The 15,276-nt window shown below is 33.6% G+C and overlaps 3 protein-coding genes across 3 annotated transcripts; 2 read left to right on the top strand and 1 right to left on the bottom strand.

Annotated features, from left to right (window-relative positions):
* The first annotated feature begins 65 nt into the window (after window positions 1-65).
* LOC126849282 (uncharacterized) lies at window positions 66-6,803 on the top strand. Its single transcript, XM_050590969.1, has 16 exons — window positions 66-1,257; window positions 1,340-1,467; window positions 1,538-1,699; window positions 1,770-1,984; window positions 2,094-2,308; window positions 2,478-2,746; window positions 2,969-3,178; window positions 4,236-4,380; window positions 4,484-4,792; window positions 4,949-5,076; window positions 5,149-5,310; window positions 5,390-5,601; window positions 5,676-5,890; window positions 5,976-6,247; window positions 6,313-6,519; window positions 6,587-6,803. The coding sequence occupies exons 1-16, from the start codon at window positions 964-966 to the stop codon at window positions 6,663-6,665; spliced, it is 3,222 nt and encodes a 1,073-aa protein (XP_050446926.1). The 5' UTR covers window positions 66-963; the 3' UTR covers window positions 6,666-6,803.
* Window positions 6,804-7,024: 221 nt separating this feature from the next.
* Window positions 7,025-10,288, top strand: LOC126849315 (ionotropic receptor 75a-like). Its single transcript, XM_050591031.1, has 10 exons — window positions 7,025-7,075; window positions 7,180-7,589; window positions 7,660-7,826; window positions 7,910-8,221; window positions 8,284-8,411; window positions 8,506-8,667; window positions 8,943-9,151; window positions 9,231-9,445; window positions 9,523-9,791; window positions 9,904-10,288. Exons 2-10 carry the CDS (start codon window positions 7,454-7,456, stop codon window positions 10,250-10,252), a joined length of 1,947 nt encoding a protein of 648 aa, XP_050446988.1. The 5' UTR covers window positions 7,025-7,075; window positions 7,180-7,453; the 3' UTR covers window positions 10,253-10,288.
* Window position 10,289: 1 nt separating this feature from the next.
* LOC126849309 (methionine--tRNA ligase, cytoplasmic) lies at window positions 10,290-15,242 on the bottom strand. Its single transcript, XM_050591015.1, has 16 exons — window positions 15,030-15,242; window positions 14,679-14,830; window positions 14,472-14,591; window positions 14,234-14,383; window positions 14,027-14,152; window positions 13,741-13,856; window positions 13,532-13,648; window positions 13,406-13,444; window positions 13,172-13,336; window positions 12,800-13,076; window positions 12,313-12,697; window positions 11,885-12,098; window positions 11,557-11,796; window positions 11,135-11,468; window positions 10,842-11,072; window positions 10,290-10,759 (listed from the first exon to the last, which is right to left on the bottom strand). Exons 1-16 carry the CDS (start codon window positions 15,130-15,132, stop codon window positions 10,610-10,612), a joined length of 2,919 nt encoding a protein of 972 aa, XP_050446972.1. The 5' UTR covers window positions 15,133-15,242; the 3' UTR covers window positions 10,290-10,609.
* Between the last annotated feature and the right edge of the window lie 34 nt (window positions 15,243-15,276).

The raw sequence follows: 15,276 nt of genomic DNA, 5'->3' as shown, positions 1-15,276 counted from the left end.
ATTCCCGAGATTTTTTGTTGTTCTCGAGTTCAAAAATATATGATAACTTCAAAATAGCATTGCATGTGCAAAAGAAAAAGAAAGAAAAATAAGTTTAATAAATTTAATAACGTAGGTTTAAGATAGATAGAAGTATTAAATAAATCGATCGAGAAGATTATTATTTCAAATCTTGAATACTTAGAATGAAACATTCATAAAAGATTTGTGCGTTGAATATTTGATGCGGACAGAGAACACATATCATTTCCTTCTTCAAACTCTTTATATTATATGTTTGTGCAATCCATACGGCTTACGAAATGCTTCGTGGAAAATGGAAACTTTTGTTTTTGTCACGTCTTTTTCTCGTTTCTTGCATGAAAGACAACATCATGGTCCGAGATTACTTTATACATAAAGGCATATATAGTGTCGTAGGATTTTCTTGTGAGAGTCTCGAAAGTGCGTAAAAATATTTGAATAACACACGTACATACATATATATAATTATAAGCAAAGCTTCTTTTCCGCGTAACAGACAACGTGAAATTTGCGAAGACATTCAATGATGTCTTTATACTTGCATCCATGTGGAATCTCGAATCTGTGGTTGGATCATCAACTCTCAGGAAACTTTTACAGAGTAATTATCGCAATATAGGAATTTACGTGGACGCGCGATGCGACACTCATAATTACACCGTATTATATTCCGAGGTAAAAGTATTATTCTTTAAGAGAACTTTAACTATTACAAAGATTGTATGTTAATTATTGAGAATTTATATAAAAATAAGAAAATATAATGTAAAAGTAAGAAAATAATATGTATGTATCAAGATGCGCGATCAAAGAAGGAGAGAGCAGACAAGGGTCACGAAAGATAATAAAACCGTGAATGTCGAAGTTGCAATCGCGCATAAAGTTTTTATTTTTAAAGATATTAATTTCTTTTTAATTGATTAGGCTACAAAATATCTTATGTACGACGAGACGCATAAATGGCTGATTTTGGGGGAAAAATTGAACAACACTGTCAGTTTATTGAATGATAATGCCTTTAGTATAGTTACTGATGTTACGATTGCCATACCATCTCTCACTGGTTACAATTTGTACGATGTATATAATCCTTGCAAAGCACGCGGTGGCTCTTTAAACGTAACCGCTTTGGGTTACTGGACTGAGAAATATGGTGTGGCTATCAGACTGAAGCAATCGAAGTATGAGAGACGCTCTAATTTGCACGGTATGAAACTCAAAGTGGGAATTTTAGTAAGTAATTAAAAATGTTCTACGATACACATACGCACAAAACGAATACAAAATATAATTTATTGTCAATTTTTTTTTGTAGCTGCCACAAACATTCTATAATTTGTCAACGGAAGATATTATGTTGAATCCAGACATGAAGGCGAAATACGGTCGATCCCAATTTTTGTACACAATCTTATTGTACTTGACTGATCTCTTCAACTTCACGTAAGATTCAATGAAGATTTTTTGAGCATTTTTCAAGACCTTTCTTCTATGCATGTATGTTTCTTTTTAGTATGGAAATTGTGGAGGTGAATCCAAAAAAACAGCAAGACAATTCCGCGCCTATGTTTGTTGCTTTTCAGAAAAAAATGGTAGATATCTCGGCTAGTCCAATCGTAATGAAAAGTGAAAGATCACGGAAGGGAGATATTATCGGTCCAATTTGGTCGATACGGTGCGTAATTTCGCAATATACAATATTATGTACAAGTTATTTCACATGCTTATTCTGATACTTTTCATAGATCGTGTTTTTTATTTCGTACAATATCCTCAGCAAATATGAAGACGGAGCAATTTTTACGACCGTTAGACGTTAAAGTATGGTATGTGATACTCTGTACAATGATAGTTGCCATGTCGGTTCTGGTAATATTGATTAGACAGGAAGGTATTCGGAGTTTGACGGAAGGTTACGGTATTTCTATTCTTCTTACCATAGGTGCTGTTTCTCAGCAAGGTACTTATGAATCTCTTATATGAATCATTTATATTAAATATTTATAGCTTCTTGAGTTAATTAATGTATATAAAATAAAGAACTTTCGATAGATTAAGTTTATTCGCAGGCTCCGTATTTGTTCCGATACGTTATGCGGGTCGCATAGCTTTCATACACATTATGCTCTTCAGCGTGTTGATTCTGAATTACTATTCGGCGAGCATTGTGTCGGATCGATTAAAAAACATAGGCCAAAAAATGAATGATTCATTGATCAGTTTGGCAGATAGTAATTTAAAAGTGATGGCCGAGTCTACACCATATATTCGTTCTTTTCTGCAGGTAGACACTTTCATGATACCTTGTTATAATTCAAGTAATGAAATTTATAAAAAAAGAATCTACAATAAAATCAAGCTTATTTTTTATTCAAAATATATACATATTCTTCTGTATGATATCCGTATAAAGTCTATATGCATTTGATTTCGTCTTTTTGTATTACCGGAAGTCACCGGAGGAAGAAGTACGATATTTTAATGCGAAACGATGGGACAGAATACCGGAATCCAAGCGATATTTGCCATTGGCGGAAGGTTTAAATCGCGTAGCTGAGGGCACTCTGGCCTATCACACGTCGATCGAGTCAGCATATCCGTACATCGAACGGCATTTCCATTCGCGAATGATATGCGAATTGACTGAAGTTCATCTCTTTCGCGCCGTCCTGGCCCTTTGGGGCAGATACAGAAGCCCATTTACTCCGTTATTAAGAATCGGGTAGGAAAATTATTATCCGTCATTATTATTACAATGAAAAGAACGGTTTTCAAAAAAAAAAATATAATACACTATACATATATATTTTATTTATATTATTATTATTACTCTTGTAATGGCATCATTAAATAGACACTTTAGTGTGTTTAAATATACATTTTTATATCTTTATATGTAATGAAAGTAGATTACTACATCTCTCATTAATATATACTATTGAAGCTTGACCAAGATATATGATATGGGCATACATAAGCGACAATTAAAACTCTGGTCTGCGAGGAAACCATTCTGTCCAAAGAATATCTTGGTTGCTGAACCACTATCGATCCATGAAGCTGTACCAATTTTTGTATTTATTAGCGTCTCCATTATGCTGTCTTTCGTGATCTGCATAATAGAGAATTTGGTCCATTGGATGCAATCCAAGCGGTAATAATCAATTAAATAAGTGAAGATCTAAGAAGAAAGGATATTAATTTTTAAATTCTTTGTTTAGTCATTTTATGTTATGATCTCTTTCTTTTATTCTTTTTTTCTTCAAGCATTTTTTTTCTATATTTCTTGCACGTTTTTAAAGAATTTGCTTTAGAATACCAATACATGAACTTATTTATTTGTATCTCTATTTTTTACAGATTATTAATTCCTACGTTACAAAGAAGACTGCGTTTCTCAGCATTAATGAAGCACACATCTATTGATCGAAACAGAATATTCTCGCGGGAATGAACTAATAATTTACAATTTTTATTATACATATTATTTATTTTGAGGTGCTTATTAGATTTTATCACAAATAGTTTGTGTGTTTAGCCATTAGACATGAACGTAAATAATTAATCAATGTCACAGGTAATTTATTGTTTAATATGTAGTCCAACAGTATTGCATTTCTTATAATAGTCCCCATTTCCTGACAGAACTCGATATCATTGCGACGAAACATAAATAAACGATCAGACACATGACATCATATATTCAATATTATATTAATGCTGAAAAATTCAGGACACAAGCTTTGCAACCGATCCATGCGAAATTAATCGAGCTATATTTCTCTTTTTGTTAGTTACTTCCTTCATTCGTATTCGTATTAGCAGACGTGGCATTGTTTAAAATCTCTTAAATAGCTTAACTTTTTTATACAGTAACATTTGCAATCTTTCAAAAAATAAATTACAGTAAAATGTATGTAATACTTTTTTTTATTTTGCTACGATTTATTTCTAATGCTAACGCAGGAGACAGCGATTTTGTTCGTGACTATTTTGTGCACAAGACAGTGCGAAATGTCGTTGGATTCTCTTGTGGAGACGTCATGAGTATGTCTGGTGTATCCCTTAAAATATTAGAATCAAATTGTCTGTAAAAAAATTTATATATAAAATTTATATATAACTATATTTCTTAAAGAATGTCTCTCTATTTCTCTTTCTTCTTTTTTCTTTATCGTAGGCGATTTTCATTTCGTTAAATCATTGAGTAGAGCCGGTATATTTACGATCGTCAGAAAACATGATACAAATATCAACATAAAACGATTTTTGCGTACTGAGATTTGGGGCTTAGGAATTGTCCTGGATTTGCGTTGTCAACGCAATAAGGAAAGCGCCGCAACTATCTTCGCCGAGGTAAAGGAATTTAGAAGAGTTGATAAATAATATACATAATATCATTATTTTTCTAATATAGAAAGAAAAAGAAAGGAAAGAATTAATATTTTGTATTTGTTAGACATCTAAATATCGCATGTACGATTATTCATATCATTGGTTGGTTCTGGGATCGAAGTTAAATGATAGTGTGTCGTACTTGAATGACAGCGCTTTCAGCATAATTACCGATTTCGCGCTTGCAATAACAAACGGTAGCAACTACGATCTGTACGATGTTTATAATCATTGCAAATATCGCGGTGGTACGTTAAATATAACGAGACTAGGCTCGTGGCGACGAGAAACTAGTCTTGTCATTACTCTTACTCAACCGTTGATCCACAGAAGGGCAAACATGCATGGAATGACATTGAAGATATCAGGCGTGGTTTGTATTTCATATCATCGAAAATATATGTATTAGTAACTTAGAGCATATATGCTCTAAGATTAATAACAAGAAAAAACAGTAACGTAAGAACAAGAAAAAAAATAATTTTATTACATACAATATAAATTTCTATAATTATTATCTACTACATAGATACAATATAGGCCGAAAAATATGCGATTGGAAGATTATATGCACGATATTAATACCAGATCCTTGGACAGCATGCATAAATTCACGTATGCAATGATAACTCATACTGCCGATCTTTTTAATTTTAGGTATTTTTTTAAAAATAGATTTTTGTCTTTGTATTTTTGCTGATTAGTCATTCTAAAAAGCTCTTTTTCAAGCGTACACGCCTCTGAGATTATTTATTGGGATCGTCATAGCGTGCACGGCTTAATATTCGAGATATTACAAAGGAATTACATCGATTTCGCCAGTAATCCCAGGATTATGGTATCTGAGAGATTGGATTACGCCACTCTTATCGGCGCGGCGTGGCCGATTCGGTATCAAAAATTTGAAGTTAAGAAGGTATTAATATGTTATCTTTTAATTAATAAATAATGGATTTTTTCCTACCTACAGACCCTGTTTCATGTTGCTGTCCACTCCCTCGAATAAAATTAAGCTCGAGATCTTTCTGAAACCGCTCGCCAATCATACTTGGTACTTATGGGCCGTATTTATAATAATCTTTATGTTTATAATGAGAATAATATTGAGACGTGAAGAAGACAGCAAGCAAGAGAAATATTCGGGCGCTGTAGTTCTTACCGTCGGCATTCTCGCTCAACAAGGTATAAAATAATGAATGCAGAGAGATAACAAAAAGTCGTTTTTTGTCAATTTAACAATAATATCTCTTATACAGGTGCAAATTTCTTTCCTAAACACATCCCAGGTCGTATCGCTCTTTTGCAGATCACTGTCTTCAATTGGATTATGTATAATTATTATTCGGCCAGTATAGTGTCGGCTCGTTTAAGTGAGCCACTCGACATGATGGAAGATTCTGTGACGGTCCTCGCAGATAGTAATCTAAGAATCGCCGCAGAGGCTGTACCATATCTAAATTATTTTTTATATGTACGTGTGTATTTCTAGATCATATGGAAACATTAAATTTTCTAGAAACGCATGCTTGCATGTTGTTTGATATTAAAATTTTTAGAAACTCAATTGGGAATCGGATTACTTCAGGAAGAAACGCTGGGATCCATTGCCGGAGTCGAAACGATACTTGCCGATAGAGGAAGGTATGAAACAAGTCAGTCAAGGTATTTTGGCCTATCACACGGATCCCAATACGGCGTATCCCTACGTGGAAAAAATGTTCGATCCAAGCAAGATCTGTGAATTGACGGAGATTCATTTGTTCAAGCAATCCGTCATGGGTATGTACGCAAGTTACAACGGTCAATTCACCGAAGTGGCGAAAATCGGGTAAGCTCTTATTATTTTTCTTGCAACAAAAGGCCGTAACAAAAAATCCAAGAATTTTTTTGCAGGTTGTATAAGATGTTCAACACCGGTTTACGCGATCGTCAGATAAAATATTGGTCAAGCAGAAAGCCTCAATGCCAGCTCGATACATTATCCACAAGAAGCATATCCATATATGAGACAGCTCCGGCTTTGATTCTGTTAGCTTTCGGTATGCTCGTCGGTTGTGGAATATGCATCGTCGAGAATATTGTTTACTATCGATCCATGAGGTAAATTAAACACTCACCTTTTTGTATGGAAAGTTAGGTGCTACAGCGTAATTATATGTTCGCACAGAAAGAAAATGAGACGATCGATGATGAACAATGACGCAGAGAAGATAGCCGGTATGAGCAAACACAATTTGCTCGAATAAAATTCTCTCGCCTTGAGAAGTAAAATATTTACAAGTCGGTCGTATATTATAATTAGTTCATTCATTAGTGTCTCGTTATCGTAAACTTATTTCACGTAGAGAAAAGGAGAGAGAGAGAGAGAGAGAGAGAGAGAGAGAGATAAACTATGTGCTACAAATGTAATTTTCCAGTCATTGTCATATTTTGCTCTAATAAAGCCGCTTTGCATTGCAAATAGCTCCCGGGAAAACTTTTCTATGAATACTTTCGTAGAAAACAATCGAATAATAGATAGGAGGACAAGCAAATCGATTGTAACAGATTCAACTTAAGTGGTAATTGATAGGGAACAGGGATAAAAAATAAGAAATTCTGAAACCAGAGAGGAAATACCGAACGTGTGATGTATACGGAGTGTCTCGGTGACAATGTGGAAACCTTTTAATATATTAATTGTCACATATAAATCGTCTAAACGCGACTTTCTCTCGCAAAATTTAAAAGCTATTAATTAAAGAAATTTTTGTTAAACAGAGATCGGTTTTAAAGTCGAAGAATCTAACTGCGAAATAAACGACGAAGACAGCGAGACACCCTGTATACACGGTTAGTATCGGAAGCCATTGTGATTATGCTGTCATGTCAATCGACCTACGCGAGTTATAGATGATTTCGAATTCCGCAAATCGTTTCTATGTGCCTCGAATGTATTATCGTCTTGAGTTTGAAATAATTCCAGCGTTTCATATAGAATGAAGATGAGACAAAGTGCTTACAGCATTGTCGCAACAACCTCGTAGTCTCAAGAATGCATCTGTCGAGCATTTTTTTCTCGCAAGCATTTATTATTTTCGCGTACGCACAAACAAGTATCATCATTCGGGATTATTTTGTCTACAAAAAAGTAACAAGAGTAGTAGGATTCTCTTGCGGAGATGTGGAAGGTGAGTATAAACAATAGCATCTCTTCTCTTTCTCTCTCTCTTTCCTTCTTTTTAATAATCTTCTTCGCAGACGATTTTCTTACGATGAAGTTGTTAACTGATGCTGGGATGTCTACAGCGATTAAACCGGCTGGATTCCAAATCAATGTTCTGAAATATCTTGACACTACACGCACCTTAGGTGTGTTTCTAGACATACGATGTCCAAATCAGAACGTCAGCGGCATTTTTGACGAAGTAAAAATTCTGATTTTTATTTTATTTTATCGCAAAAAAAGATTATCGCAAAATTAAATAAAAGATAAAATCTAAATATTTAGGCCTCGGCTTATCGCATGTTTGATTATTCATATAACTGGCTGATTCTGGGGAACAACTTGAATCGGAGTTTACAGAGCTTGAACGATAGCGTCTTTAGCATTGTTACGGATTTCGTGATCTTATTACCGAATTCTGATTCTGGTTATATTTTGTACGACGTGTATAATCATTGCAAAATGCGCGGCGGAATACTTAATGTCACGCAGCTCGGTACTTGGCAAAAGAACAGCGGACTCGCGATCACTTTAACTGATTCAAAGATTAATAGGCGACGAAATTATCATGGATTACGTATCAAATCGACCGGAATCGTAAGTCTCAAGTTTAACAAAAAGTGTGTAATTGTTTACTATATATATATATATTCATATAGGTACAGCATAGACCGGCAAACATGAGGCTGGTGGATTACTTGGAGGGCGAAGGTCTCGAGATCATGGATAACTGGCCGAAATTCGGATACAGTCTCCTCTCGCATGTCTCCGATATGTTTAACTTCACGTAATCAAGATTATAATAACGTCTAAAAATATTCTCGCTTATTATTCCACACCGTATGTATCATTAATCGCTCAACGAACGTTTTCGCGCGTAGCATGGATCTCATCGAGATCAATCATTGGGATAAGAACGACACCAATGGTCCCGTAATGAGCATGCTGAAGAGCGACGGAGCCGATTTGGGTTACTTTCCGTCCATCCTGACACTTGAGAGATATGGATATGCGCGTGTCATCTTACAACAATGGCCCACGCGGTAAACAGTATCCAATGAAGAGAAAATATAATTGAATAAAGAGAAATAAAAAATATAATAAATGCATAGAGATATGTGTCTCATCAAAGTTATATAATTTTTTTATTAATTTTTTAATTTTACGAGAGCATATGATTGCTTTGATACTAAAGTTAAAAAATTGGTTTAATTAAAAATGAAGTTGATCAATCTGGCTTCCAGAAAACTTATATATTTGCCAATATCTATGATAAAGTATTAATGTAATATCCACCAGTCTATAATTTCTTATTTAGTTCTTGCTTCATGTTTCGTACTATACCAGCGATGAAGATGAAACCTTGGATAATATTGAAGCCATTCGCAGCGGATACGTGGTGCATGATTGTTGTAATTGTAGTGATTACCATTCTCATCCTGTCCTTTATATTGAAGCTGGAGCACGCTAATGACTATGGCTACAGCATCTCAGCGTTGATTACTATCGCCGCATTATGTCAACAAGGTACATACAATTATACAATACATAATAGTAAAAATACATATATATTACGCTTTTTTGTTATTCATTATATCGCGACCAGGTTTTCCTTCTCTCACCGATCAGTCGGCCAGTCGAATTGCCTTGATTCAGATTACAGTCTTCGGTTTATTAGTGTATAATTATTATTCGGCGGCGATAGTGTCTGCTAGATTAAACGAGCCTCTCCAGAAGATGAACGACTCTCTTTATTCGCTGGCGCACAGCAAGATGCAATTTGCGGCCGAGAAAAATATTTTCTTCGACTTTCTGTTACGGGTAAAAAAGCACATCTTGCTATAACAATTTCCGATTTTTTTAAGCTTAATGAAACTTTAGTTCCATATTAAATCTAGAATCAAAGACCGGACGTACAATACTTCAGGCACATTTGGAATGCTATACCAGAATCAAAGAGATTTATCGCGATTGAGGATGGCGTCGAGAGAATAAAAAAAGGAGGCTTCGCTTTCCATGCAGATCCAGACGACATTTATCCGTCCATTGAACAAGCGTTCGACAAGCAAATGATTTGTCAGCTCACGGAAGTTCATCTATTACAGCCCTCCGAGTTGGGCCTGTGGTCCAATCTTAAAAGTCACTTTCACGAAATCAGCAAAATAGCGTAAGTATATTCTCATAATGTATTAGATCTGCAATAATTTTCACATTCCTCAAGATGAGGAATAAATATCCCAAATTGAAATTTATTTGACATGACATGTTGATATCATTAGATTATTAAGGATATCCACCTCAGGACTTCGACGACGAGAGATACACCGCCGATCGGCTAGAAGACCTTATTGTCCAAGCGATGAACTCTTCGTCTCCAGTGTGACTATCTATGAAGTGGCGCCAATTTTGTTTCTTCTGCTTTTCGGAATGATAATTTCATTGATTATATTTGGGATCGAACAATTTGTCTTTTATACAATGCATTCGAAACGAGCACTTGACATTAAAATAGAAAAACATAAAAAAAACAACACCAAGGCTAAAACCTCATCTAAGGATAAGAGCACTCTGATTTTTCCAAAAATCAAACAATCTCTTTTTCACAAGATTCTAATGATGCAGCGATAAAATATGGATAAAATTTTAGATAACAGAAAATTCTCAATTTCATGTTTCAAATTATTTATCAGATCATTACATACAGGTAGACATAGTTCGAATGAATATATGTTTAAATTAAATACAAATATCTTTTCACGATCCCTTTCTTACAATTCCCAACACACAATGCGCGAGTAGACTATAATAAACATATTAAATGCGATGCACATACATATACTTTTATCTGAATACTATTAATGCGTAAATATTTTATTTACGCATAAAAATGATATAAATACGATAATTTAAATGTATAATTTAGAGAAAAAAACGTGATAAAAAAAGAAATACTTCGTTTTTATTACAAAAGAAATGAGTTAAAAATTATTTTTTCTTTTTGGATTTCTTATCGACAGTGGCTGGCACTATTCCAGTGAGATCCATTAAACGCTGTTTCATTTTCAACAATATCTCCACTTGTGGCTTCCACACACTTCCATCTTCCTTGGCCTTTAATTCTCGCACGAGATTGCCCTAAAGTTACGACATAGTTTAGTGTAATGTAAATCGAGCGCGTAATTGTTATAAAAAAAATCCTGTTTTTTATATGTAATACCTGTTTTGCGATAGCCGTTTCTAATGCTGCTACATCTGTTAGAGCATCTCCGTTTTGTTCTGGCACGTGTATCGGTTCGGCTTTCTTATTTTTCACTAGTAATTTTTTCTCAGGTGCATTTGTGTTACTTTTGAGATCATTAAGCTTTTTCTTTAAGTCTAACAAGATTTCTACTTGAGGTTGCCAGACGCTCTTATCGTGTTTCGCTTTCAGTTCTCTTACTAAATTACCCTAGAAAATACAAAAGATGCAAGGAAATGATTTTCATAGATAGAAAAAAAAGATTTACTAACTTGTTTCGTGATAGCGACTTCTAATGCGACACATTCATCGGAAACTTTGTTTGCTGACATTTCATTATTAGTCTCTTGTTGTCCAGCATATTTCTTGCGTAACATTTCTACTTTTTGATCCTCAATCTTAGTGAATAGTGGATTGGGTTTGCCAATTTTATGCCAAGTAGGTAACATGTTTGTTATTGTTTCGGGAATGTAGCCATAATTTTTAGTACTCAATCCTAGTTGAGATCTCAATTCTTGAGCTGTAAAGGGCATAAAGGGAGCCAAAAGAGCAGATAAAAGGCAGGCTAAATTACAGCAAATTGCAATGACAGTTCCAGCCCTCTTCCTATATTGGTTTTCAATAAAAATATTTTTTAATTCAAAAACAAATATTCAAAAACACACAAAATAATAGTTAAAACTCATGATATTACTTGTCATCATCGGTTCCCTTAACTTTTACCCACGGTTGTTGGAATTGCATGTATTGATTGCCGTGTTTTGAAATCGCCAATATGTATTTCAAACCATCTCTCAACTTAGCTTGCTCCATTGCGTTTATATAACATGACAATTCGCGTTGTGCCAACGCCAATATGGTCCAATCAGCTTCTTCCGGCCGTTCTATCGGTGGTACAGTAGAGTTGAAGAACTTTTCAGAAAATACCAGAGCTCTATCCGTAACAAGATTTTGGGACTGTTAATAACAGGTTAATAATGTTAATTATTGTTGTAATACCAAGAAATAAAACAATTACAAACCTGTTGACAAAATTGCCAAGGTTATTCAATAATTCACTATTGTTTTTCGTGGCTAAATCCACCCAATTAAAAGTGGAATCTTGAGTTTCTGGTCTAATGTAGGCTAAATAAAATCGCCATACGTCCGATGGAATGCCAGTATCTCTGGCGTCAGTTCCAAATACGCCAATGCCTCTGGATTTGGAGAATTTCTTATCCTCATAATTTAGATATTCTAAAATGGAATAAATATTAAACTCATATAAAAATGATATAGAAATGATAAAAGCGAATAACAGATAAGATACAAAGAAAAAAAGAAAAATGTATAAACTCGAAAAATATAATTAAGAAAAAAAAAATGTTGAAGATACATAAAGACAGAGACATAGAGTTAGTAAAGTGCATCCGACAAATGTATATTTTTGTATTCTTTGGAGATATCGTACCAGTTGCCATTAAATATTTGATCAACGTATAATTTTGATTGGCCACTAGCAAACAAGCGGGAAACATTATCGCGTGGAACGGAACATTATCCTTTGCCATAAATTGGCACAAATCGATTTTCGTATCCTGAGGAGGTTGCCACCATTTCTTATATTCTTTGGTATACCTCTTTGTTATACTGAGATATCCGAAAGGGGCGTCAAACCAAACGTAAAACACTTTATTTTCGAAACCCTCTACTGGAACCGGTATACCCCATTTCAAATCCCTAGTTATGCAACGCGGCTTAAGACCGTCGCGTAACCACGCTTTCGAAACCACTCTCGCAACGCTGGACCATCCTTTCTCCACAGTAGCGGAATATTCCTTCAATTTATTTTCTATCTGCAACGTACGAAAATGGCACTTGTAACTTGTATTTATCAGAAATGCATCACTGAAGTAATCAATATTATAAACAATATTAATAATAAACTAACAACTTACTTTGGGTAAATCTAAGAAAAATTGTGTCGAGTTTTTAACGACAGGTCTAGTATTACACATCTTACATCGAGGATTTATTAACTCGACCGCATTCATGAGATGACTGCAACCGTCACACTGATCACCGCGCGCATCCTCATATTTACATCTGGGACACATGCCTTCTACAAATCTGTCGGCGAGAAACCGATTGCAAGATTCGCAATGTAGCTGTTCCACGATTTCAGTAAATATGTAACCTTGTGATTTTATTTTTAGGAAAAATGCTTGAACAATTCTGAAAGAATGCAAGAAACAATAAAAAAAGAAACAAACAAGAATTTAAAAAAAAAAAAAAAGTTTGCTAATATTATTTTGTCTATTCTCTCTTACTCTGTTTGCTCGGGTGTAGTAGTTCGACCAAAGTAATCGAATCCAATATGAAACCAACGATAAACATCGTTATGTATGCCAAAAAATTTATCGCAAATAGCTTGAGGAGTTGTTTTCTCTTGCATAGCTTTCGCTTCAGTCGCAGTTCCATATTCGTCAGTCCCACTTAAAATTAAATTATTTCAATTTATTACAGATATTATTTTTTTATATTACCAAAGAAATAATAATTACCTTATAAAAAGGGTATTGTAATTTCTTTGCCTGCAATATCTGTACAAGTCAAGAAAATAATATTGCATTAGTAGTATTACAAATTATGATATATTTATAGATATTTATGTGTACTTATATATAAACCTTGCAAAAATATCGGCCGAAAGAACGCAACCGATAATGTTTCCCAAATGTGGAACATTATTAACATATGGAAGAGCTGATGTTACTAATACATTCCTTTCACCTTTTTTAGGCAATCTAAAAAAAAGAACATAATTATTCTTAAATAATTCTTAATTTCATAAATTCATGTATATTGTGTATAAATTTATACAATCAATCCAACTTACATGGGATACGTATATTTTTGGACTTCTGGATATTGTCCGGCATTCCAGTTACTTTCTATTTTACGAAGTTCTTCTTGACTAACAGCTTCTATCTCTTTTTCTTTAGTTGGACTAATCTAAAATTATTTAAATAAATATATATATTGATAAACTTCAAATTGTGTTTCAAGTTTGTTGTTTATAAATAGAATTACTTACACCAAGAAGAAATCTCAGATATAAAAATTAATTTGGTTGTTTTTAAAATTAAATAATTCATTTCATATATAAAGTGCCAAATACTTACATCACTTGATACTGACTCGCGAAGTTGTGAACTACTTGAGGCTATATTAACAGGAAACCAAGAGGCAGCTTCAATACTTGCAATAGCCTTTGCCCCTCTCTCCAAAGGAAACTCTTTAATAGACTCCTGCATATTCATAATAAATTAATGATATATCAAATCTATGTTTATAAAATAATAATTGCATAGTGTAATGATTGTTTATACCTGAATAACTAGTTGCTTCTCAATATTAACTAGCCAATTAGAAACATTTGTCAAATCCTTGGAAATATCATCTTTGATATCTGTAAGTAATATGGTACTCCAAAGACTTACCCAAATAGAAATATCTGCTGGTGATAAATTACTATGTTTCTGAAAAGAAATCAAAGACATAAAAAAAAATAAGAAATATAAAATATATTTAAATAAAACAATAAAATGTTTTCATATCATTTCATACTTCAATTAAGTACTGTTTGTCTTGTAATTCACTATTGAGATCTTTTAATAAAGACCATAAGTCTGATTTTTTCTGTAAAATTTTGGAAGTCCTCACATTTGTATGATTTAATATAGTTGGCTGTAAAATATATATTAGATTTAAATATATCCCAATGTTCAAAAAGAAAAAAAAAACTTCTTTTAATATGTTCATAAAATTATATACCTGTAATTGAGAAACTTCCCATTCCAACCATCTATTATTGAGGACCTCCAATTCTTTAGGTACAGGCAATAGAAAACGCAATGCTGAAGAGATACTGAATAAGGATAATTCTGAAGGTATAGTTAGCGTCGGTAAACGACCCAAAACAGCATCTGTATATAATGCAATATATGATATTATTGCATGAAAGAATTGGATTATTAACGACATGCTTGCTACATATGTATTAATTGAAAATAGTAAAATAAAGAATATATAATCTATATTCTCTAAATATCTCTTAATTCTAAAATTTTATTTAATTACAAGTTAATTATAACAGTGAACATAGGAAGAGGTTAATGGACTCACCGCCAGGCTTTACGATTTTAAGAGTAAAAGTCTTCTGATTTAACTTAGCCGCGATAATCAATTTTAACGCATTTGGATTATTCTCGTTCGTCGAAATGATCATTGTTATCAATAAATTAATAAATATGTCAATAAATAAGAAAATATGTTAGCGCACAACCGCGAGACATGTGAGCGACAGCAAGTATACGAATTAGTCATAGACGTAAAACCTGGTTTCTACGAACAGTTGGATTGCATCAGTATA

The sequence above is a fragment of the Cataglyphis hispanica genome, chromosome 4 (assembly GCF_021464435.1).
Source record: "Cataglyphis hispanica isolate Lineage 1 chromosome 4, ULB_Chis1_1.0, whole genome shotgun sequence".
NCBI lineage: Eukaryota > Metazoa > Arthropoda > Insecta > Hymenoptera > Formicidae > Cataglyphis > Cataglyphis hispanica.
This window is presented reverse-complemented; position numbering and strand designations above follow the sequence as displayed.

Coding starts and splice junctions, on each gene's coding strand:
- LOC126849282 (XM_050590969.1), top strand. CDS start 964: ATGTACGACGAGACGCATAAATGGCTGATTTTGGGGGAAAAATTGAAC. Junction 1,468..1,537: donor ACTGATCTCTTCAACTTCAC/GTAAGATTCAAT, acceptor GTTTCTTTTTAG/TATGGAAATTGTGGAGGTGA. Junction 5,077..5,148: donor GCCGATCTTTTTAATTTTAG/GTATTTTTTTAA, acceptor CTCTTTTTCAAG/CGTACACGCCTCTGAGATTA.
- LOC126849315 (XM_050591031.1), top strand. CDS start 7,454: ATGCATCTGTCGAGCATTTTTTTCTCGCAAGCATTTATTATTTTCGCG. Junction 8,222..8,283: donor GTATCAAATCGACCGGAATC/GTAAGTCTCAAG, acceptor ATATTCATATAG/GTACAGCATAGACCGGCAAA. Junction 9,152..9,230: donor CGCCGCATTATGTCAACAAG/GTACATACAATT, acceptor TATCGCGACCAG/GTTTTCCTTCTCTCACCGAT.
- LOC126849309 (XM_050591015.1), bottom strand. CDS start 15,132: ATGATCATTTCGACGAACGAGAATAATCCAAATGCGTTAAAATTGATT. Junction 13,857..14,026: donor GCGAGTCAGTATCAAGTGAT/GTAAGTATTTGG, acceptor AAATAATTTTAG/ATTAGTCCAACTAAAGAAAA. Junction 10,760..10,841: donor AAACGGCTATCGCAAAACAG/GTATTACATATA, acceptor TCGTAACTTTAG/GGCAATCTCGTGCGAGAATT.